This window comes from Populus alba, chromosome 4, assembly GCF_005239225.2.
Source record: "Populus alba chromosome 4, ASM523922v2, whole genome shotgun sequence".
Lineage (NCBI taxonomy): Eukaryota > Viridiplantae > Streptophyta > Magnoliopsida > Malpighiales > Salicaceae > Populus > Populus alba.
In genome coordinates, this window is record NC_133287.1 from 18,656,609 (window position 1) to 18,680,438 (window position 23,830).

The 23,830-nt window shown below is 33.8% G+C and overlaps 3 protein-coding genes across 5 annotated transcripts; 1 reads left to right on the forward strand and 2 right to left on the reverse strand.

Annotated features, from left to right (window-relative positions):
- Positions 1-302: 302 nt before the first annotated feature.
- LOC118040425 (transportin-1) lies at positions 303-10,702 on the forward strand. Its single transcript, XM_035047356.2, has 29 exons — positions 303-842; positions 918-1,205; positions 1,427-1,516; positions 1,621-1,698; positions 1,797-1,877; positions 2,160-2,210; positions 2,435-2,520; positions 3,371-3,437; positions 3,539-3,595; positions 3,693-3,722; positions 3,858-3,917; positions 4,065-4,178; positions 4,835-4,948; positions 5,469-5,567; positions 5,761-5,886; positions 5,969-6,043; positions 6,175-6,246; positions 6,378-6,488; positions 6,753-6,836; positions 7,391-7,498; positions 7,905-8,006; positions 8,212-8,274; positions 8,359-8,433; positions 8,823-8,894; positions 8,973-9,100; positions 9,179-9,230; positions 9,314-9,382; positions 9,470-9,529; positions 9,940-10,702. Exons 1-29 carry the CDS (start codon positions 651-653, stop codon positions 10,021-10,023), a joined length of 2,688 nt encoding a protein of 895 aa, XP_034903247.1. The 5' UTR covers positions 303-650; the 3' UTR covers positions 10,024-10,702.
- Positions 10,703-11,388: 686 nt separating this feature from the next.
- On the reverse strand, positions 11,389-13,414 carry LOC118040423 (uncharacterized). Of its 3 annotated transcripts, none has more exons than XM_035047353.2 (6): positions 13,286-13,414; positions 12,745-12,818; positions 12,557-12,657; positions 12,294-12,442; positions 12,034-12,115; positions 11,389-11,806 (listed from the first exon to the last, which is right to left on the reverse strand). In XM_035047353.2, exons 2-6 carry the CDS (start codon positions 12,779-12,781, stop codon positions 11,693-11,695), a joined length of 483 nt encoding a protein of 160 aa, XP_034903244.1. In that variant the 5' UTR covers positions 12,782-12,818; positions 13,286-13,414; the 3' UTR covers positions 11,389-11,692. The 3 variants fall into 3 exon arrangements, with proteins under 3 accessions (XP_034903244.1, XP_034903243.1, XP_034903245.1); XM_035047352.2 differs by having other exon boundaries at positions 13,334-13,392; XM_035047354.2 differs by having other exon boundaries at positions 13,304-13,368.
- A 6,452-nt stretch (positions 13,415-19,866) lies between these two features.
- On the reverse strand, positions 19,867-22,571 carry LOC118040422 (probable polyamine transporter At1g31830). Its single transcript, XM_035047350.2, has 3 exons — positions 22,454-22,571; positions 22,061-22,376; positions 19,867-21,395 (listed from the first exon to the last, which is right to left on the reverse strand). Exon 3 carries the CDS (start codon positions 21,354-21,356, stop codon positions 19,968-19,970), a length of 1,389 nt encoding a protein of 462 aa, XP_034903241.1. The 5' UTR covers positions 21,357-21,395; positions 22,061-22,376; positions 22,454-22,571; the 3' UTR covers positions 19,867-19,967.
- Positions 22,572-23,830: the final 1,259 nt, after the last annotated feature.

Genomic DNA, 23,830 nt, shown 5'->3' on the forward strand with positions numbered 1-23,830 from the left:
CAAGGGGAAAAAAAAGGTTATTTTACTTTACGTGAAAAGATAATAATACCCCCATTTTAAGCCTTTAAAGCTAAGAAATTTTACTGTGCAAGTCCACAGAATATCTCTTAGTCACAGTGGACACACAGTCAAAACACTGTAGTTTCAGTTTTTTGTTAATATAGTTTTGAATAAAAATAGATATGTTGTGATGGAAGAACAATAAAAACAATAAAAGATGTAATCTTAGACGAATAGTTTAGATATAGTTGACAATTTAAGCCATTGTAAAATAAAAAATTGACCATTAGAAATCACTAAACCAAATATAAAAACAACAACAATGGCTTCCAGCATAGCAACTAGCAGCCATTAATCACACCAATCAAGTGAAATAATTCAAAATATTCCCCTTTCTTTAACAATCCTAATAATCCGATCCAATCATTTACCCATCGGTGCCGAGTGCTCACACACAACTCTGCCGCGTACCCTATTGCACAAAACCCCCCACCCCAGAGCAGAACTCTCTCCTTCTCTCCCTTACACATTAGAAGTGGACTGCACTACTTGGAAGCGGCGAGAATATTCCCCTGAAAGAATCCACACAGGAAGAGAGGAAAGGACTCCTCCATCCCCTTCTTCCCGAAACTCGTTCAAGAACCGGGTTAATGGAGGCGCCAGCGGCGGCGGCGGCGTGGCAGCCACAGGAAGAAGGGTTCAAGGAGATCTGTGGATTGTTAGAGCATCAAATTTCACCAACTTCAACCGCTGATAAGTCTCAGATTTGGCAACAATTACAACACTTCTCTCAATTCCCCGATTTTAATAATTACCTCGCTTTCATTCTCTCTCGCGCCGAGGTAACCGATTATCTTATCAATTTTGCGTCCGATTATCGATAATTTTTTAATTTAATTATTGTTATTTTTTTTTAGGGGAAATCGGTGGAGATAAGGCAGGCGGCAGGTTTATTGTTGAAAAATAACCTAAGAAATGCGTATAAAACTATGACGCCTGAAAATCAACAATATATAAAATCGGAGTTGTTGCCGTGTTTAGGAGCAGCGGATAGGCATATAAGGTCGACTGCAGGGACGATTATTAGTGTTATTGTTCAACTAGGAGGGATTTCGGGATGGCCGGAGTTGTTGCAAGCTGTCATTACTTGTTTGGATAGCAATGATCTTAATCACATGGAAGGCGCTATGGATGCTCTGTCCAAGGTACTGTTGATTACTTCTTCGTTGATCAAGTTTGGGTTTTATGCAAGTCAATAGATTAAGTATTTGTTATCCGGTGTGTGATATTGATGAATGTGGCCAAGAGGAAAGGCTCATGATAATTTATTTGGCGTGGTTTTTGTGTGAAATATATGAATTAGAGAATGTGTTTTCTCTCCGGGTGGTGATAACTAATGTATTAAGGTGATGCTTTGGTGATGTAGATTTGTGAGGATATTCCGCAAGTTTTGGATTCGGACGTGCCTGGGTTGTCTGAACGACCTATCAAGATTTTTCTTCCTCGATTATATCAGGTTAGATGGGTGTTTACTCAGAGATCTGAGATCATTATGGAGGTTCTTCTTGTTTTACGATCTCCACTAAACTAATTGCGTTAACCTGGTTTTGCTATGAACAGTTTTTCCTGTCACCTCATCCTTCACTGAGAAAGCTGGCATTGGGTTCTGTAAATCAATACATTATGTTAATGCCTGCTGTGAGTTGACTTCGTTGCTTTCATCTTGTTTCCCAGTCACTGCTAGATGCTATTGTGATACTAGGAGACAATTGGTTACATATGTTAATTTCTCGCAGGCTCTATATGCATCCATGAATCAGTACCTTCAAGGTTTGTTTGCCCTTGCTAATGACCAGGCTGCAGAAGTGCGAAAATTGGTGAATACTTTCTCATTGCCTCATCACAATTGGAATTAACTTGCATGAAAAAATAGTAATTTATCTGCTTCTGGTTTTCTTTTATTGGTTGTTGTAATCTGACTATAAAAGGTGGTGTTTTAATTTTACTTGTTTTTGGGATTCATTTATCATATTATGTTTCGGTTCCCAGCACAGCAAAAAGAATTGAAATATAATCTTTGGTAATTATTCAGAATATAGCTTTTCTGTTTCACAAGTTTGGCTGTACTGATCCATGTCTCTTTTAACTGTGTCATACAGGTTTGTGCAGCTTTTGTACAGCTAATTGAGGTCCGGCCATCTTTCTTGGAGGTGGGTATCTTGTTAATTTAATCTCATGCATATTCTTTCTGACTGGACTTGTACTGTATCTTACCTCTTTTTTTAGTGGCATATTATTTGTTTTTTACTTGCCCTTTTGCATTACTGAACATCTCTTTTTAATGTTCTACAATTGCCTTATCGTGCCATAGTTTTATTCTCCCACCCTGCTTTAACTTTCTTTGTCATTGATATGACTTTTTCGCTATTTTTAGCCACATTTGAGGAGTGTAGCTGAATATATCTTGCAAGTCAACAAGGATGGTGATGATGAAGTGGCTCTTGAAGCCTGTGAATTCTGGTAACCCTCCACTCCATGAACAACATATTTGATAATTTTGTAGCTTTGACATCTTGGGTTGGGGAATTGGTTATAGACGTCATGGTAACTTGAAGTCGATCCCATTATGTATGAGATAGGATGTGGATTGACCCCCTAATCTATTTCTTTTCTAGTTCTAGGTTGATGTTTTGAATTTACAGGTTTTCATTCCAAATTTTCTTTCAACATTCCAAAACAGAACATCAAGTGGTGTTATTTATTGGGATTGCAAAAAACTTTTTCTTCTTGCCTCTCTCCAGTAGTAACTCTTATATATGTACAAAATGGAATTTTGAGTTTACATCTGTCTTGGGTTGGGGTTGTCTTGGAATTTTGTAGTCTAATGATTTATATGAATAGGAGTCATTGAGAATAAATGTCGAGGGCAACTGATTATGTGAGATCTTTTAAGAACCTTAAAGGTGAAAATGGATGTGGTAGTATTCGGGGTGGTAGTGCAGTGAATTAGTAATGGCATCAGTGAAACATGATGGTGCTGATCCCAGTAGCTTTCTTGGTGTGATGGTGGCATTGATGTCCTGGTGACAGTGCCGTAAAGTTAGTGTTTAGGACCCCTCTCTAAATTTTCTCTCTAGGTTGACAATTATTCTTCTTTCGGTGTTAAAACTTAAATGTTGGAAGCCATTTCATCCCCTCTTTCAAACTGTTTTAAGCATGATTAACAAGAGAAATATTTTATTCTCTTTAACCTTGCAAACACAACATATGTGAACTTATTTGCTGATGAATATTTACATGCCTTCTCAGTTCTTACTAGTATTTATATGTCCACTTACGCATCCTTCTTAATATTGGTTATAATTGGCAGGTCTGCATATTGTGATGCTCAGTTACCGCCTGAGAACTTAAGAGAATTCTTGCCACGTCTGATTCCAGTACTGCATAAGCCCTTTATATTTTTGTTGCTTTATTTCCTACTAAATTTCTTCAGAGCCACTTGCAACTTTTTTTCAAACCTCTGGCCAAACTTTTTCAGGTTTTGCTGTCAAATATGGCTTATGCTGATGATGATGAGTCACTCGCTGAGGCTGAGGTAACTCTTTCTCTTTGGGTTGTTTTATGTTTTTTGGTGATTCTGGATAGCATTTGTTATAACTCATTATTTACCTGACATCAATTCATTGTTGCAGGAAGATGAGTCTCTCCCAGACCGGGATCAGGTTCAATCTGTTTGATTTTGTGCTTCAATTCCAGGGTGTTCTAGATTGTTATGTTTCTTTACCGACTTCATGCTTGAAACTTAATTTGAAACTATGTATTTTTCTTCTTCGTTCTGTATAATTTCTGCACTGCAGGATCTAAAACCTCGGTTTCATACATCACGATTACATGGATCAGATAGCGTGGAAGATGATGTAAGCTACTAGTCTTTACATCTTTATTCATTTTGTTTCTTTAGCTTATGATTTGGTAAACATATTGAAATTCGTGGTGCTTTTAATGTAGAAAGACAAGGTAATTGATGAAAATTCTTCTAAATCAATAATTTGGTGTGATCACAGGATGATGACATAGTGAATGTGTGGAATTTAAGAAAATGCAGTGCAGCAGCTCTTGATATTCTCTCAAATGTGTTTGGAGACGAGATTCTTCCAGCGTTGATGCCTGTTGTTCAGGTAGTCAACTTATTTGGTGCTGGATTGGAAGCATAGTTTATGTGCTTGACTTTTTATCTCCATTATGCATTAGTAGAGATTTTGTCCTCCAAGTGCTATTGCCTTTATTTGTTCCCCATCTTTCCCTTGTTATTGGCTAGAAGTAGCTGTTGAGACACTTAGTCTTCATGGTTGATCAGAAGATCAAATGTTTCCTAGATTGAGCTGTTGACTTGGATTGTGCAAGTTTGGATGCACATTGTTAAAGAACAAAGGCACCAAGCCAACATGCATGTTTATGTTTATAAGTTTAATAACACATATTTCTATGGGAAATTAGTTTACGGATGGTGTGGTTGCAGTTGGTCTTTGGCATGTTATCTCAAGAGAATTGATTGTGAGCATACTGATAGTTGTAATACTATAAATCTAGCTATACCAATTGGTCATTTAGCCCCACATCCATACGTATTGGGGAGAGGGTAGATCTTCAGTTTGAGTCCTGCTCTTGCCACCTAAAGAACCGGAAAAGAAACCACGAATCCTGTTATGAGCAAGCTATTTCAATCAACCATAATTGTTATGCAATCTCCATAGATCTCATTATGTTGAATTATAATCTCATATTTATATGCTCATATATTGAATAGTTACTGTGACTTCAAAAATATCCGCAGGCCAAGCTGTCTGCTAGCGGTGATGAATCCTGGAAAGACAGAGAAGCAGCTGTTTTGGCTCTTGGTGCTGTCGCTGAGGGTTGCATAAATGGTCTTTATCCTAATTTATCCCAGGTAATAATTTTTGAAGTCTTAAAGCAGATGACATGGCTGTCAAATATAATGGATGCAGCTATGACTTTATGCTTTCTTGGAAATTAATTAAGTGTTTCTCATAACTAGTTTAGTATGAAAAGAGAGAAATGGTAGACTTTTGAAGATGTTAACAATCTGACATTAGAGATCAAATTTGAATCTTTAGGGTAATTACATATTTGGTGGACGATGGCCTCGTGGTGCCTTTTGCAGTTAACGCATAGCTTGAATTTTTTTTTTTTTTTTCATTATTTCTTCTTCTGTTCTAATCCATGAACTTGGCTTGAAGCCACCTGTCTCTTTCTCCCAGTGAAATTTTATTTCTAAGAAATGGCCTTAATTGTAGTGCTTTTATATTCTATGTGTTATCCCTCAATCCTCCTCGTTAAGCGATTTTACATCATTATCCTTTTCCCTCTACAGTAGAATGCTATTTTGTTTATTTAGTGTTTCATAATGTTGAATTAGTGCAAGAAATTTAAGTATTTTGTGCATGCAGATGGTGGGTTTTCTTATTCCTCTATTAGATGATAAATTTCCTCTCATACGGAGCATTTCCTGTTGGACGATTTCACGATTCAGCAAATATGTTGTTCAGGTATTGTCCATTTTTGTTAAATCAACTTTTTTTTTTTTTTGAAAACAAGTGTGTTTGCTTCCTGCCATTCACTAAATTTAATTGCCTCACTTATTGTTACAAGGACGAATCATTCATTGGTGCTGCATTACCTTCAGTTTTCTCTTTTTGATTCTGGATTATTCACTTGAAGATTCTTCTCTTATCTATCCAGGAAAGTGGCCACCAGATAGGCTATGAACAATTTGACAAAGTTCTTATGGGTCTTCTACGAAGAATATTGGATACTAACAAGCGTGTGCAAGAGGCTGCTTGCTCAGCTCTTGCAACACTAGAAGAGGTCCTTCCAGCAGTTTGATTTTAATTGTTTCTTATGTTTTCAATGTTTTACATAGATATGAATGCTTTATTTGCTTTTGCAGGAGGCTGCTGAAGAGTTGGCACCACGTTTAGAAATTATTTTACAGCACCTTGTGTGTGCTTTTGGGAAATATCAGGTTCCTTCTTGACACTTAACTTTTCTACTGTTAAAATGATTAGATGTAATTTTGTTGATTTTGTTGTTAAGTTCATAAACAGCCGATGGTCACCATTAGACTCTTACATTTACATGTGTTATTTGATCCAGAGACGGAACCTTAGAATTGTATATGATGCTATTGGAACTCTAGCAGATGCTGTTGGAGCAGAACTGAATCAGGTTTCAACATCATTTGACTGATCCCCCATGCTTGTTCCCATAATTTCCTCTCATGTCTCCTTTCAAATGATGCATACAGTTGAGAGTTTTACTAGCAATTTGACTTAATTGACTATCTTGGTAATTTGCAGCCTGCTTATCTTGAAATTTTGATGCCACCATTAATTGCAAAGTGGCAGCAGCTTTCAAACTCAGACAAAGATCTCTTTCCCCTGTTGGAATGCTTTACATCCTTAGCAAAGGTGTGATTAATTTTAATTTTTGACCTTTATACATGCCCCTGCTGTTCATATGATGTCAATATTATGTAAGAAGTACGAGATGCGTCCTTGTAGTGGTGGTGCTTTCAGATTGATGGAAGATGGGCATGTTTTAATTTTTATTAAAATTGATAATCATCCCATCCTAAAATGTAATTACAGCCATCGATTTATGGCATATTTTAAAGATACATTTCTCAGGCTATAGTGGGATTAAAGATGCACATTTGTTTTTGTTTCTTTCAGGCATTGGGTGCAGGATTCATTCAATTTGCAGAACCTGTGTTTCAGAGGTGCACAGCCATAATCCAAAGCCAACAGTTAGCAAAGGTTTGAGCATATTCTTTTATACAATGTTTATTATCCAGAAGTGATGATTTGTTTTACACTCAGTAGTCATTTGTTTCTGCTTTTGAGTGGTTTTTATTTCTGATTGTACTTTATGCTATTGAGTACTGGCCTCTACTGTTTAATAGCTTATGCACTTCCCACCATGTTTTTTAGTTTCAACTTTTAATTGTGGCTCAAATTTCACTGCCTATTTTCTCATTGACCATTTTAGCAGTGATGGGATAACTAATGAGCTTTGGTCCCTCATTTTCAAGAGGGCAAAGGTGCACATGGTGTGCTATATTTATAGACCAATGTGCTGAATTATGACTTCTGTTACTTTCTTTTGTTGCCCAACAAACACAAATAAAAAATTTGCTTGCTCAGCTTATGCTTCCATGATTTTATTCTAAAAAGAAATAATATCCCTTTGTGGCTGAGTGGCTTGTCCTGTTGATATTTCTTTACCTGTAATCGCCTATATAACAATCTGTTTCGGTGGTTCTTTTTATTGGATTATGTATTTTTAGAGATTCAGTCAATTTTTATTACAGGCTGATCCTGTTGCAGCTGGGTTTCTGTATGATAAAGAATTCATCGTGTGCTCTCTAGATCTTCTCTCTGGACTTGCCGAGGGTCTTGGTAGTGGGATAGAAAGTTTGGTACTCCTCTAAATCCTTTCTTCTGCTGTGAAATTGCTCATTTTGTTCTCCCATATAAGAAGCTGGTTCATCTGCCAAAAAAAAGTGCAAAGCAATTTTCTGTTACTTCCATTCATACTATCCCATGAATCAATGCAAAGAATTATGGTGTTCAATGAACATATATCTTTGTTGCTTTGTTTGCTTCTGCTTTAGAATGCAATTTTGCCACCTTACTTGGAAAGAAAGCAGTATTTGTATAACATTTAATGATTTGCTTATTCATACTGGATGTAGCACTGATGGAGTGCACACCGTACATTTACATGCTAACCATGGCGTTGTGTGCATTTAATGCTTTATAATCACTGTAATTTGCTGCAAATATGTCTTGCTTGTTAGTTATCTTATGAAGTTCCACCTGCAGGTTTCACAAAGTAATTTGAGGGACCTCCTTCTGCAATGTTGCATGGATGATGCTTATGATGTTCGACAGAGTGCTTTTGCACTCCTTGGGGACCTTGCTAGAGTAAGTTGGAATTGCATTCTCCTGTTGACTGAATCTAACTTTCACCCCTCTCCCTAATATTCAGAGATGGGAAGTTTACTTGTGACTGCTTAAAGAAAAGGCAGCTAGTTAACCCTGGGCCACAAGATTAGTGATTGGCTCAAGTGTTTTTCATTATTATGTTACATTTGGTAAATGTCAATGCCTTATGGTGGTTTTGGTCTAGGTATGTACTGTTCATTTGAGCCCCCGATTGCCTGAATTTCTTGATGTTGCAGTCAAACAACTGGTTAGTGAATCTCGTGTCATGATTTTGTGAGCATTGTAATTGGCCAGCAGCATATTTGCATAACAAAAAAAATTCTTCCTGCAGAACACTCCTAAACTGAAGGAAACCATTTCAGTAGCAAATAATGCCTGTTGGGCTATTGGAGAATTAGCAGTTAAGGTCAGTGGGTGGCTGTGTATAGTTGACTTAATATACAGTATAATGTAAGAGTGAAGTATGTTTTAACACTAGCTTTTTTGTTTTCCTAATTGGGTTCAAAAGTTTCCATGTTGTTGTGATGCGGTCCCATTTTCATTGCTGATGGTGGCGACTGAATTCCAGTATCTTGATCATCTTTCTGTCTCATCTTCTTTGTCCATCCATCTGCGCACAACAACTTGGAAATTTTAAGACTCGGTTGGGAAATGTTCATAGAAAATATTGGGTGAACCTAAGGACATAAAATGCAATTCCATGTACAATGAGACCTGCTGTTCAGCTCTCTTGTTGGTTTCATATTTTTATCAATGGTAACGCAACTTTTGATTTTGTGATTCTTACAATGTTAGGTTCGTCAAGAAATTTCTCCTATTGTTATGACTGTCATGTCATGCTTGGTTCCAATCCTTCAACATTCAGAGGTGATGGTCTTCTTGTTATTATTGTGTGTGTGGGTGTGGCTTTGTGATATTTATCATATGATTTCTGGTGCTGAGCAGGAACTGAACAACAAGTCACTCACAGAAAATAGTGCAATCACACTTGGGAGACTTGCATGGGTTTGTCCTGAGCTTGTATCACCACACATGGAGCATTTCATGCAATCATGGTGCATTGCCTTGTCAATGTAAGTGTTAGTCCATCTTCATCTCTGTTCATGAAACTTTTAATGCAACCACAAACTTAACAGATTGACTTTTGGCAGGATACATGATGATATTGAGAAGGAGGATGCCTTCCGAGGTCTATGTGCAATGGTATGCATTTGCTCTCGGAATGGTTTTTCAGTAGAATTGGATCCATAGTTAAAACTTATGTTTGGGTGTTCTATACATTTCAGGTCAGAACGAATCCTTCTGGAGCTCTAAGTTCGCTTGTTTTAATGTGCAAAGCGATCGCAAGTTGGCATGTAATGATGGTGTTGCTGCTTGTATTTCACAAGTTATATGTTGTGAAATGATTTAATACCTTATTGTTTGGGAACTTATTTGTGTAGGAAATAAGAAGTGCAGAGCTACACAATGAAGTTTGCCAGGTGTTGAATGGTTATAAACAGGTCAGAAATACATCCCACTTGTTTGATGTAGTTTACCTAATAAATTCTGGTCGCATTTCAATGCCATGGAACTCAAGTATTTTGAAACTGATATTTATAAGCCTTGGTATTATGGTGCACACTATATGATTTTTTAATAAAATATTTACACAAAAAATCCCTTTTCAGACTGTTATTTCTGCAAACAAGGAATTGAAGCCCGCAAATTTGTGCAGGCAAAACACAAGTGAAAAAAAAAAAAAAAAAAAAAACCTCCAATCTTCTCCCCATGCCCTATTTCAGTTTTCCTTTCGGGATCTTCTTCTATATTGTTGTGTACTTGGTTAATGTATATTCATTTCCTAGCACAAGAATAATTATTGGCAATATAGGCTCATATATACTTTGTCTGGCAATGTATGCGATTACAGATGCTCAGAAATGGAGCATGGGACCAGTGCATGTCTGCCTTGGAGCCCCCAGTGAAGGAGAAGCTATTAAAATATCAAGTATGATGCTGTTGTGATTTTTTCTGCTGGAACTTGTCTTCCGCTAGTGGGTTCTTCTGAGCATTTCGCCTGCATCACTCATGATAATCATTTTGTGCACTTCCCTATATGAATTGAGCTGTGAGGTATTATTTAAGAGGCACGGACCAGGATGTTGCTGTGAATTTTTTTTTCCAGACATAGCATTGGTGTTGCCATATTTCCTTGAAGCTTGAAGCTGCTCCTCTTCAAAACCTTAAACAGATCGGTCGAATCCTGACAGTTTTTGGTTTTAGAAAAACTCTCAAATGGTTGTACGGGAATGGTGTAAAGTGGTGCGGTTTTCCAAGTCTTTAATGCTCAAGCTTCTATTCTCTCTTCCTTTTTCGGTCAGGAGATTTTCTATGTTTTTCAGTTTCAACGGGATAAAGTTTCGATGTGATTTCCACACCTTTTTTTTTTTTTTTCCTTGTACAAGGGTCTTAGACATTGTTCCAATTCTTAGAAGTTTCCCGTGGCACATAATCTTCTTCAAGGCTTGTAATGAAAAACAGGACGATGGATTTAGTGATTCCTGTTTCATTGAGAGAGTTGAGATTTGATTTGTGTGGACTGTTATGCATCATGTAACATTCCATCTTCTGGAATTTGTTTGTAACAACTCCTAGCTTCCTATTAAATGAGAAATTATTAATTACCTTGATCATATGATATGGTCTCTCTCTCTCTCTCTTCGGGGTTCTGCTTGACAACTTGCAGGGTAGTGAACTTGCCATGGACGGTACTTTAATGTTCACTTGCAATTCTTTTTGGTCATGCTCGAATTGCTAAAGTTGCGTTCCATACAGGGGAAGAAAACATTAAACCGCTGAAGTTGGTGAAGTTCAGGTCGGGGAACTTCACAGGGGTATCAATGCTCGTCTCTACGCATTCATTATTTTTTAAAAATGTTTTTTTCTGTCTGAAAAAACACTTAATTAATATCTTTTTTTAGATATATTTAAATGATTTTAATATGAGAATATTTGTTGGGTTTAATAGAGAATGAAATGTTTTCGATAAATGTACTCCAAGAAACCATAAAAAAAATATCCAAAAAGGCAATTTATTTTTTTTTATATAAAAAACATTTTCAGCTATGTGTTATCTTAACACACTTAACACTTAGACTTGTTTGAAAATATGTTTGGAACGACTTGTTTGAAAATATGATTGATTTCAGTGTTTTTAAAAATATTTTTTAGTTAGAAATATATTAAAATAATATATTTTTATTTTTTTAAAATTATTTTTAATATCAATAATTTAAAAACTTATTAATTTAAAATAAAAATAAAAAATTTAAAATTTTTTAAAAATATATTTAAAACATATAAAAAAAAAAAACACAAGTTTGAAAGCAAATGCTAGCTGCAATTTATACGGATGAAATAATATGAACTATCCGCCCAGACCAAAAAAAAAAAAAAAAAAAACGAGGAATAAAAAGGCCAAATAGCTCAGCATGTGTAGTTTTCTTCCCGCCACTCAGTAGCTCTGCTATTTTCTCGTAAGATGTTTCTCGAGTAGCTCAATTCATGCCACCAGGAAAAGAGTTTTCTACTTTACATCTCGGCAGGAAACAGACTAGGAAGCATCTCCCAAAATGGAGCTTGGCCAGGGGTGAAAGCACGCTTTTTTGGAGTCCAGTCTTTTATCAAGGGGTTCTCCTTAGAAGCCAAGCTAACACATAGCATAGAACAGAGTCAACTGAAGACAGGGCAACGATCAGCAGCGCAACAAGAACAAGAGTGAGCATAGCAGTTCTCAGCTGCACAAGACCAATGGAAAAACCTAAGAATCTTTGAATAGAAATGGCTTTTAATATCCAGACTTTGACTAGAATTACACGGAAGACAACAATCACCCCGATCCAAAAAAACCGCAGATTAGCCATACTGGTATCATGTATTTTGGTGGTATAAATCAACTTTGCTACATGCTACTTTTGATTCTACCTCTTTGAAATGAGAAAAATATTATGCTACTGCAACATACCGTGCTCTGGAAACCTGGCCACTCTATGTACTTCAGCTGACTGGGTTGCTCAACCAGAAAAACAAACAAAGCTTTCCAAGCCCTGAAAGGAAGATTAAACATCATTCACCTCGGGAATGCTCGCTGCATCCTTCTTTCATATCGAAATACACAGCATCTTTAGTAATTCCACTAAATGCAGCAAGAAACTATCAGAGGCCTATAACAGAATCAATATGCTTAAAACCAGAAGTAGAATAAAAATATGTGAATTAAAATACCAGATGGCTTCCTTAATAAAACTTAGCCAGAAGGGCTTTTGGGGCAAGTCATCTTCATGGCTCAATTGGTAAGGACCTCTTCCTGCATACAGAACATGCTTCTTGCAAGACAGCTTCGCAGGAACATATCGACATCCTCCTCTGGGATTCTACAAGATCAAATTACAATAATACGGAAAGCATCTTCATGCAATAGCATTTTGAATTTACTTGCATTAAAAAAAAGAAGCAAACTATCAAAAACAAGCAAAAAGTAGAATCACCCTTCTACATTCCAGCCGAACAGCACCATAATCACTAAATTTGACTTCATTACATCTCTGAGTCCCAAATGATAGTTTATAGTTACGAGGACAAACCAAAACTGCACCAAAGAGAAACAAGTTACATAAAACCAAAAAAAAAAAAAGATAGTGAAGAAACAATAATACCAAACGAGAAAGAAACAGACCTGAAAATTGTTTCGGGAACCCAGTAACAATGGCCATCAGTATCCTGGTGTTGATTCCTTTATCAATCCTTATCCTGTTAAACAAGAGAACAGAAAAGTCCATATTTTCCAATGAATTACAAGAAAATTAAAGCCAAGCATAATAACTCAGAAGCAATTACAATTGAGAACTAGTTCAAAGAATGCTAGTTTGCTAAATTGTCAAAAGGTTAAATTAGAGACCCAGGATTAAATACCGAAATGTACACAAAAACCGAAAATCCCAATCAAAGATTGAAATTTGCAACCAAGATATTTCCTATTTAGCTAAAGTTAACTCATTCATGCTCTAAAGAAGCAATATTTGATTCATTTCTATGCAATAACTCCAACTAGTTTACATATATGAGCATAGTTTTATATTAGGGGCTACGATATGGACGCTTTCTTTCAGACAGAGACAAAGTGAGATGCTAAAACTCACATAATAACAGTTAAAACGTTGTATGTAACATTGAATTATCAGATAATAATAGAAACCCAGAACAAGTTAGGCCATTACCGGTCGATTGAAGCTTACAGTTTAGCGTTGAAGAAAATAAGGATTTACCAAGATGTTGCCTTGTCCATGGCACTTCAAACCCAGAAAGCAGAGGAGAGTGTAAACGAGAAGCTATAAATTTGCATTTTAGATTAGTTGATAATAAACTTAGTCCTTATACTATATAAATTTTAATTTATTAGTCCCTGTATTATTATTAATTAATCCCTCAACCCATGTTGATCATCATTGTTTTAAAAGTTTTGTTTTAAAAAATGTCTCATTTTCTTATCAAATCTCCCTGTATTTCCTATTTTTCTTATTTCTATTACGTTTCTCAAGAAATAAAAAATTTAAACAACGGAGGAAAAGTAGTAAAATATATATCAACTAAAAATATAGGGATTAATTATACATTTTCTAAAACTCTAGGATTAATTAATGTAGTCACATATAATAAGATAGTGTTTGGTATGCCTGATAATATTGAATTAGAATTGATAAAAATTGATTAAATAAATAATTCTCTTGTCTTGTATTTGGTGTGTATTAAATTGAACCAGTTAATAGTCGATACTTTATAAGACATGGTCAACCCAGGACCTAGCTAGTCCGGGTTTAGAAAAATAGAGGAAGAATTTATCTATCTTAACCTGGTCAAAAACCTGAATCAACCTATGACTCAGTTGAATCGAGATAAAACACGAGTCAAGAATTCATTGATTTTTTTGAATTTTTTTGGTAAAAAAATGAGGTTTCTTTGATTTTTTTAAAAAATTCAAGTCAACTCATATTGAGTCTCCCGATCCATGAAAACCTTATATCAGGTTGATTATTGAATCAGATTTTAAAACTATTATAATTATTATTTTTATCTTTACAGTAACTTGAATCAATCCGATTTAATTCTTGTGCAAATAATTGAACAAACTTGCTTTATCTCTTTTAATGGAACAAAAATTTATCCACTGGAATAGCATTAAACATTAAAAAAATGATTTTTGTGCTATTCAAAGGTGCACCAAATAACTTTAAAATTATGGTGTTCAATTCATATTTATCCAACATCCCAAACACTACATAAGTAATAACTAGTTATCTAACTCAACTCTGGCGCGGGTTGTAAACAAATTTTTCCAAAAAATTACCAGGTATATCAAAATGCTACTTTGATGTGCTTTTTTACATAAAAAAATAATTCAAAGGGTAAATCAAAATGCCTATGCAAGAATCTAATTAAATAAATTAATAATCATCTATGTAAAAAAAATTAAAAAAAAAACAATTAACAATAACCAAAAGAGAATTTGAAAAAAATTAAGAGATGAATGTAGATTAAGATATTCAATCACACAAAATGAGATATTTATCAAATTGTGTTTCTTGAACTTGTTTATTTAAATCAATAAAATATGAACTCATGCCCAAAAAAACTCATGATCTAAAAGATAAACACAAATAAAAGTAATTAAATAAACTCACACTTTAAAAAATATTACGCAAGGCCAAACATATCAGAAATATTATTTAAAAATGAATATTTTTTATTTTGAAAAATAAAGTTCATTTGTGTAAAAACAAATATAGACGAATTATAATAATATCTTAAAAAATCAAACAATTTTTTTTTTTTAAAAAATAAAAACTTATATTAAAAAAAAACATGCAAAACCTGTGACTTGGATCATGAGATCGAGATAAACCTATAGAAAAGAAATTGAAGATAATCACAAAACCAAAATTTTTCTAAAAAAACTAATGCAAAACAATAATATCGTATGAAGTCGAATTCCTAACAAATCAAATGTTAAAAAGATGAAACTAGAAAAAAAAAATTAATCACACAAAATGATAAAAAACAATGAAGGTGAAAATAAAAACAAATTGATAGGGTTAAAATGAATTGAAAATAGCTTTAACAAAAATGAAAATAAAATAAAATAATGAGGGTCGAATTGAAAAACATAAAACAACAAATTTTTTATTAAAGGATCAAATTGAAAGCCAAAATAACTTTAATAAAAGAGCCAAGAAAAAAAAAATCAAAGGAATAAGGATCAAATGGATATATATATATATAAATATATGAGAAATTGTAATTAAAGAACTAAATTGAAAAAAAAAAATCTCTATAAAAGAAATAAGACCAAAATAAAAAATCAAAAGAACAAAGACTGAAATTGAAAAACAAAAAATAAAGAGAACAATAATGTATTTTATCTGTCAAGAGACAAAAAAAAAAAAGAAAAAAAGAAAAGACCATATCCTAGAAGCAAAGAGAAAAGGAAGGATAAAAAAATGAACGACCATCAACGATAATCTAACTACTATACACCATCTTGCGTCACACCATGAGGAAAAGAAAAAAATAGCGCATCCAAAAAGATGATAGAATCTCAGGTTTAGTCACCAGTTGACATCGAACTCATTTTTTAAAAAGTACAAACACCATCTATTCATTATCATGTGCATAGCACACGCCGATAGCATTTTTTTATTAAAAATAAAAAAGCTCAACGTAAAATACCAAAACACCCCCATGACCCTAGTAATTACTAAAAAAAAAAATGGTGTAAATATAAAATACTCTCGAATACAACCTTATTTTTTTTGTCTTTTCTAAGATCAAATATATATTTTAATTGTACACGAAGAATAAAAAAACAAAAATACCTCTATCCAATAGCCCCAAAAGCTTTTTTATTATATGAATAAAAAAGTACTTTTATTGTTTAAAATTTTATGAAAAGTCAAAAAAAGCTCTTGATTAGTAGCTCTAAAATTTATTGATTTTAAAGGTAAAAATATATTTTTATTGTGTGAAAAATTGAAAAAAAACTATAGAACCCTCACAACCAAGACCACCATTTTTTCCACTCAAAGGAAAAATAATAATTTCTTTATAATAATCTATGGTAATTTTGTTTATACTCTTATATGCTAGAGTGAAACAACTTTTTACTAAATTTTAGATTTACTAAGCAATTATCACCTTTTTTGAGACTAAATGCTGGATAAAGATCTAATTTACCAAAAACATCTTAAACTGGTTTCATGTGGGCTTTCCGTTTAGTGTTTATTTAATATTTATTTTATTTTATGATGGATTATGGCTCATACCTCATCTCATGCTGAAATGATTTTTTTTAGCGTAAAAAAACAATCCTCAGGCGTTGTTAATGTATTTTAAAAAGAGAAACAAATCGACTAATTAATATCATGGAAAAAGAATTAAGAAAAATAATAATTATTAATCCTTAAGAATTAAAATGTAGAAGAATGAAATTAAAAAAATATCAATGAAAAAAAGAGTCTAAAAAAACAAAGTATCTACAAATTCAGATAAGGTCGCCAAAACTCGATAGATCATGCAAATGAGATAATCCAATAGAAAGTAAAAAAAAAAACATGAAGTTTAATTTTAAAAAGAATCGAACTTTGAAAGATAAAATAAAAAGAGATAAAAAAAGTGACCTAAAAAAACTCTTGGCCACCTAGCTAAACCCCTTACCTAAATCATGATATATAGATAACTTGATTGACAGAAAATCAAATAAAATAATGAAAATTATTTTTCAAAAAGAATAGCTTTGAATGATGTAATCGAGCAAAAAAACAATGTCAACTTGTATTAACTTTTCAAATTCATAACTCTAGCTAATGATTAAACCATAAGCATCCTATCTGGAAAGCCACTTTTTTAAAACTCAACTCAACCTGATGGGTTGACTCGTGACGCAGAGCTTAAGTCGGGCCGGGTTTCAAAATAAATTGAAGGAAAATTAATCCAATGTAAAATGGTTCAAAACCTGGGTTAACTCATATCCTGGCTAACTTGGAACAAATCCAATTAAAAGTAGGTCAAAACCCATTAACTATTTTCCTTTATTTTATTTTAAATTGATATCATTTTTTATTTTTTATAAAATAAAAAGATAACTGACTTATATTAACTTAGGTCAACCCACTCGACTATTTAAACGATACTTGTCTTAGATCGATTCCGAGTCGAGTCTAAAAACTATATGGAGACCAAATCTCAATAAATCAAATTTTCGAATGGTGAAATAAAACAATCAAGGAATTAAAAAAAATAACAATTAAAAGAATAAGGACCTTATTTAAAAAAAAAGGGGGGGGGGGACAACCTAAAATTTTGAATTGAAGGGAAAATTAAAAAAAAAAAAACAAATTAACAAAAGAATTCAAAATGAAAAATCAAAAGAATGAGGATCAAATTAAAAAAAAAAATAATATGGATCTGATCTAAGGATGAAATTGAAAAGAATTAAAATTTAATAAAAGAGCTAAGAATCAAAATTAGAAATCAAAACTTTGAGGGCCAAATTTGAAATATCATCAAATTCTAAATTAAAGGGGGGGGGGATCAAATTCACAAAAGAATCCAAAAAAGAGAGAAAAAATAATAAGGACTAAATTTGAAAAATAAATAAATAAGATCACGGATCTAGGAATAAAATTGAAAAGAAATTAAAATATGATAAAAGGGCTAATAATTAAATTAGAAATCAAAACATTGAGGGTCAAACCTAAAATATCTTAAAATAAGAAAACAAATTTGATATGAAAATTAAATGTCAAAGAATAAAATTTTAAAAAATAAATAAATAAAATTTGATACAATTAAAAGAATGAGCATTAAATGTGAAAAAAATTATCAAACAACACTCTTTTGATTTTTGGCACAGGCAACATGTTTTTCATGGTTGAAGAGAGAGAAGAAAAGGGAAAACAATCATCGCCAGATCTCTACCATGTATATGGTGGCTATACACGCTTCACAACCTTGAAGGGAGCAATGAGATGCATTGAGCACCGCTCTATAATATGGTGTTTGGTCACCAAGAGGCGCCATATGTGCCACTCGAAGGACGTAGGCGCTTCCTCTTTTGTAGCACTTATGTTGTACAGACCATCAATTTTTTATTTAAAATAATATTATATTTTAACTAAAACACTTGAATGCTCCCAAGTCAACATGCCAATTAAAAATAAAAATAAAACCTTGTATGAAATGATGGAAATTTCCTTTTGATATCTTCCTGGCCAGCTAAGTGCTCTTTGTGGGCCACTTTTGGGACTGAAAATCTTGGTGCCATTGCTATTGTTGGGCTCCCAATCAAAGAGGAGCTGAAGGGAGGTAGATTTTTTTCTTGGTTGGAGAGGCTTTTGGTGAGTTTCTGAGAATACCCATTTTCTCCCGTCTTATGCTCTTCTTTACTTATTATTTCTACCACAGATTAGGAACTACAAGAGCTTGATTAATTTTTTTTTTCTTCTGAAAATGCTGAAAGAAAGAGAGAAGGCTCTCGTATTTCTTTCACTCTTTATTGCCTGTTAGGTCATACAAGAAATGCCAAAAAATACAGCGATGTTTTATAGACAAGAAAAGTTGTAATATCCGATGACAAGAGTATAGAAAATTTCCCCAACCACAAGTGACAAATGTGACGGGTAAAATGGCATTATCTGCATCAAGGAGTCTTTCGTTGCTCTAGCTACTCATTTGGATGATTTGCCATGTGGTGGGTTTCCTTTGTTACTGTAAGCTGGCGAAACAGACAGCTTGTTGCAGTTCACATGGATGTAAAAGCAAGACGAGAATGCTTTCAGTGCATGTAATTCAATGCATCAAACATGTGCCTCACCAACCCGTCCGTCTCTGCATTTTGCGCTCTGGGGCCAAGGTCCTCCGTGATTTTTTTCATGATTTTTTGCCTTCACCTACCAAAAGTAAATCTTTCTCCCATGGATGATAAAGCAAGGAACAAGCTCATTTGCTATCTAAGCCAGCACCTTCCAGTTTCCATTATGATAAAAGTGAATGAATTTTTTTCAACCACTTTGTAGGGTGAAATTATGAACCGCACAACCACGGCCTCCACTAAATCTTTGAATATTCAATTTCAGGAGGCAACCAAAATGATGGTCATGCTCTAACTTATGCATTGTGCTTTTCTTACCCTTGCCATATGCAAATAAAGAAAAAAAAAAGAAAAAAAAAAGGAAAAAAACACCAAAGGGCGATGAATTACAGATGCAAGAAACTAAAATTTGAAGCTTTTAGAAGAGATGAACTGAAGAAACAATATTAAGTCATTTTATCCCATGAAAAAGGTTTGTGAGTAAGTTAATTTTGGATCAGGGAAAGACACGTGCCTTAATCCCAAAATGACAATAAAATAACAGATCATACCAAGTACCATAATCCCTAAATGTATAGTATGAGAAACAAACAATTCAGAGAACCATCAATTTGCCTTTGACATGAGGTGTGCAATCAAACATCTAATGAAGTGAAAATAATTCTATAAAACAATCTGATGAAGTAATGATAAACGCTGCATGTCATGACACTTGGGCTCTGACAACTAGCATCGCATCTCTTGGTCTGCAGCACTTTAAGTTTTTATATGCTTATTTGACTAATCCAATTTTTGCATGTCATGGAATTCTTGTACTGGTTCTCGTGTTCAAGAAACTACAACCACAACATGCCATTTGCAACTCTAGTTCACTTGTTCCTATATCCATAACAATAATCATTCAAGTCTTTGATAAGCAAGGTCAAACACTAGAACTTGAGCGGATAAAGAAGGCTAGCATTGCATTCACATTTCAGATGAACAGGGAAGAAAAGAGGAAGGGGAAAATCGAAATTGTAACAAGCATTCATGGTTCATTACACAGAATGGATGGATGAAAGGTCAGAAATTTTAGAAAACCTGAACCACCTTTTCTTCTCTGCATAGTCAAGACAAGGCTTCATGATAAGCCCTATAATCAAAGCAACGCTGCTAATAGCCATGACTTTGAGAGAAGCAAGTGTCAATACCACTAAAATTAACAAGGTTGGAGGGATGCAGATCAAAATTGCTCCAACTGTTCCAACAGGTATCTTATAAGGCCTTGGTGCCGCTGGATAGTCCATCCTTAATTTCACAAATGCTATAAATTCCATAATCATTCCAAAACAGTACAAGAAGTTTTCTGCGGCAACAATCTCTTGGAAGCTCAACCAAGATAGCAAAATCACTCCAGATGCAGAGAATAAAATCCCAGTAAGAGGGGTTCCATAACGAGACCTCTTGCCAAAGATCTCAGGAAGCATCCCACGCTCAGCCATCCCTAGAAGCTGGAAAGAGTCACTGCTCATCTCTGCCACAAACATGCCCATGTTTGAAAAGGCAGAAGCCCCTTGGATCCAAGATCTCAACCATACACCACCTAAAATTTTACCAATTTCTGAAAAATAACCATCAGACCACATTTCCTGATCAAGTGGTACTGCTCCAGTACCAATTAAAAGAGGAAAAAAGTACGCAGAAACAACCAAGATAAGAGCATAAAAAAGAGCTTTTGGAAGAGTTTTATTCGGGTTTTCGACCTCTCCTGCAAGAGTACTGATTGAGTCCCAGTAGTTGAGGTTCCAGAACAGTGTGTTTAAGTACAAACCCCAGTCCACATTGCTGAAATCCACCACAAACCACCTTGATGGCTCCAGTTTGGGGATTGCCACAAGTCCCATGAGCACAAAAGGAAGCAGAGAAAACACCCCTAACAGTATAGCAACCCACCCCACTATGCTTAAACCCCTGTAGTTCATGTAAGTTAGAGCCGCAGTCAGAGCCAGCACTGCTACTATCCTAGGGATACCACCCTCCAATGCCGGGATTGCCGATTTCAGATAGTCTAGAAACAAAACCGGGTATAGTGCATTATCAATAACACCACTTAGCCATTTCATCCAACCTTGTTGAAACCCCCAATAAGGACCCAGCGCTGATGAAACCCAAACTACATATCCACCATTCTCTGGGAACATGGTACCCATTTCTGCAGTTATCAAGGCTTCTGGAATGCTCCATATAAGTGGAAAAAGCAAAAAACCAAGAAGAGCTAAAAGAGGTCCAGCTGCCTGGACACTGTCTTCAACTCCAAATGGTCCCCCAGAAACTTCATAAAATATAAGAAAAACAAGAGGTATGACTGAAACCTTCTGCAACTTATCTAATGTTGGGAAGGATGCTTCCCCTAAAGCTACGTACCCAGCATTGTTCGGCTCTTCCATAGCAACGGAATTTTGGTTAGTCAACGAATCTCTATGATTCTGCAAAAAAATCAAATTGCAAAGATATTTTACATAGTAAAAACAACATTACAGGTCACAAAGCAACGAGAAATAGAGATAAAGCATAAAATATGGAAGCATATGACCTATTATTCCACAAAGAAAACTTTTTCCTACCTAAATCAAGAAATGGTATCACATTTATAGATCAAAACGTTCTTTTAAAACTGCTATTCTTTTACTAAGTTCTGCATAACTGAAGAGATATGAGAAATCAGCACAATAACTTGAATCCGACTCAAACTGCCTGGTCCCCTCTCTCATTTCCCTTCTCGAATCTCCAACAGAGAGGATAAAAAAAACTTTCCAGGTCCACAAAAGTACTCCTGAATGAACGAGATGGCCATGCAAAATTCCTCCCCGAGACTATCTTTTACAATGGCAAGCTCAGTTTTCTTGCAAGCAGTTTCAATCACTTAAGTAAAACTTGAGACTCTTGTTTCAAACTAGATTTATCAATATCTTAAACAATTCCACACGAACTACAAAGATTACAAACAAAAAGGGTCATTATAGTCTACAGCCATTAAACCCAAACACTAAAAACCAAGACTGGATTAAAAGAAACACTACCATAAAATGTTCAATACCCAGATGCGAAAGAATCAAAAGTAACAAATTGAAAATAAAGGTGAAAACTTTACCTCTATTTTGGATGAAGGAGCTTAGAGATTGAGAACCCAACTCCGTTTTTTCACATTAATCAGGAAAAAACCCAAAGAGATGGCTAGATAAAAATAATTTCTTTTGAGAACATGTGAATCACGTTGAAACGTAGAGGATAGGAGATGCTTAGGTGCTAAATAATTAAGAGGCTTTAGATATGTGTCTTTATGCTATTTATGTTACTGATGAGTTGGCCCACCACGCGTCCATTTCCAGATTCAGACTCACAGAGGAGGTGGGTGCTACTACCGACGAACGATTTTGTTTCTTTGTTGATCTTGAGTTTACTGCTTCCTGACGAGGATGAACATCAAAACGCACTCAAGTAAGGCGAAATAGAGATTAAAATTATATATATATATATTTGGTACCTGTACTCTTGACATTTATAAATGCAACCCTTCAATATTTTTTTCGTGATCATTCGGATTAAGAATTTTTCTTAATATGCTCATCCGCTCTGTTTTCTTCCGTTGATTGACATGTGCCTGTCACTTAGTTAATTTCAAAAGGCTTTTCTATAGTTGTAAAATAATAAATTTAAGACTAATATTTAATTAATATATTATTATTATATATATAAATATCTCATAGTTGGTTTATATTATTAGTTTTAATTGTGCTAGAAAATGATTATAAATCTTGAATGATTGATTTAACAATTTATTAGAAATATAGTGATTTTTAATTTAAAAATTATAAATTATTTATTTCAATTTAATATTTTTATATCTTTTTAAAATTTATCTTTAAATTTTTAAATCAGAATTATAAAACCATCCTTTTCATTAACAAGAATCAATTGATGAGGACAAGCATTGTTATCCTCCTCCCATTTTTTTTTTCTCCTCATATATTATTGTATTTTAGATTTTTTTTTCTTTAGCTTTTTATATTATTAAGTTTATTGAAAATTATATTTTATTATTTATTTCAGTTTCTTTTATATAAGATCATCATGATCTTGGAAAAAATCAATTTTATGATCGTATACTTTTTTGTATTATATTATTAAATAAAAAATAAATCTGAAAAAATATAATTATTATAAATTAAGCTTCATGATTTATTTTAATTTATTTTTTTATAGGTTTATCGTGATTTTAAAAAAACATGTCGACATTGAATTGATATTCGGTTTTGCAAGTATTTATTTTTTTATCATATTATTAAATAAAAAAATAATTTACTTTTTATGAGGTTATCATAGCCTCATAAAACATCCCGATATTGAGTTGATACCCGGTCTTGCAAATATCTATTTTTTATCATATAACCAAATAAAAATAATTAAAAATAAAGATATTAAATTCAATGGAGTTATGAACTGGATCATATATTCGACAAATTAACCTAGGTTGTTTTCGGTAGATTTAATGTATTATTTTTTAATATATATTTTAAAAATATTTTTAAATTAAATCATGTTTTTAACTATTCTTGAGTTTTTTTTAACTCATTAACACATTAAAACCACTTTTACACAATTTAATTTAAAGTCTTAACTGGATAAAAAATATTATCAATAAGTTTCAAGTTTGACGGTTAAGTTTTTTTTTTTTTTAATCTGAACATTATTTCTTCATATGCAAGTTTTTCCGGTCCTGTCATGGAATAGGGCGGAGAATTATATAGTATATACTTAAAAATTAGTGGATTAGGTGTCAAGTTGGATGGAAGATAAACGGTGGAATGATATTAATAAAGAAAAAGTAAAAAGAGTACGGTGACGAAATATAACAAGGAAA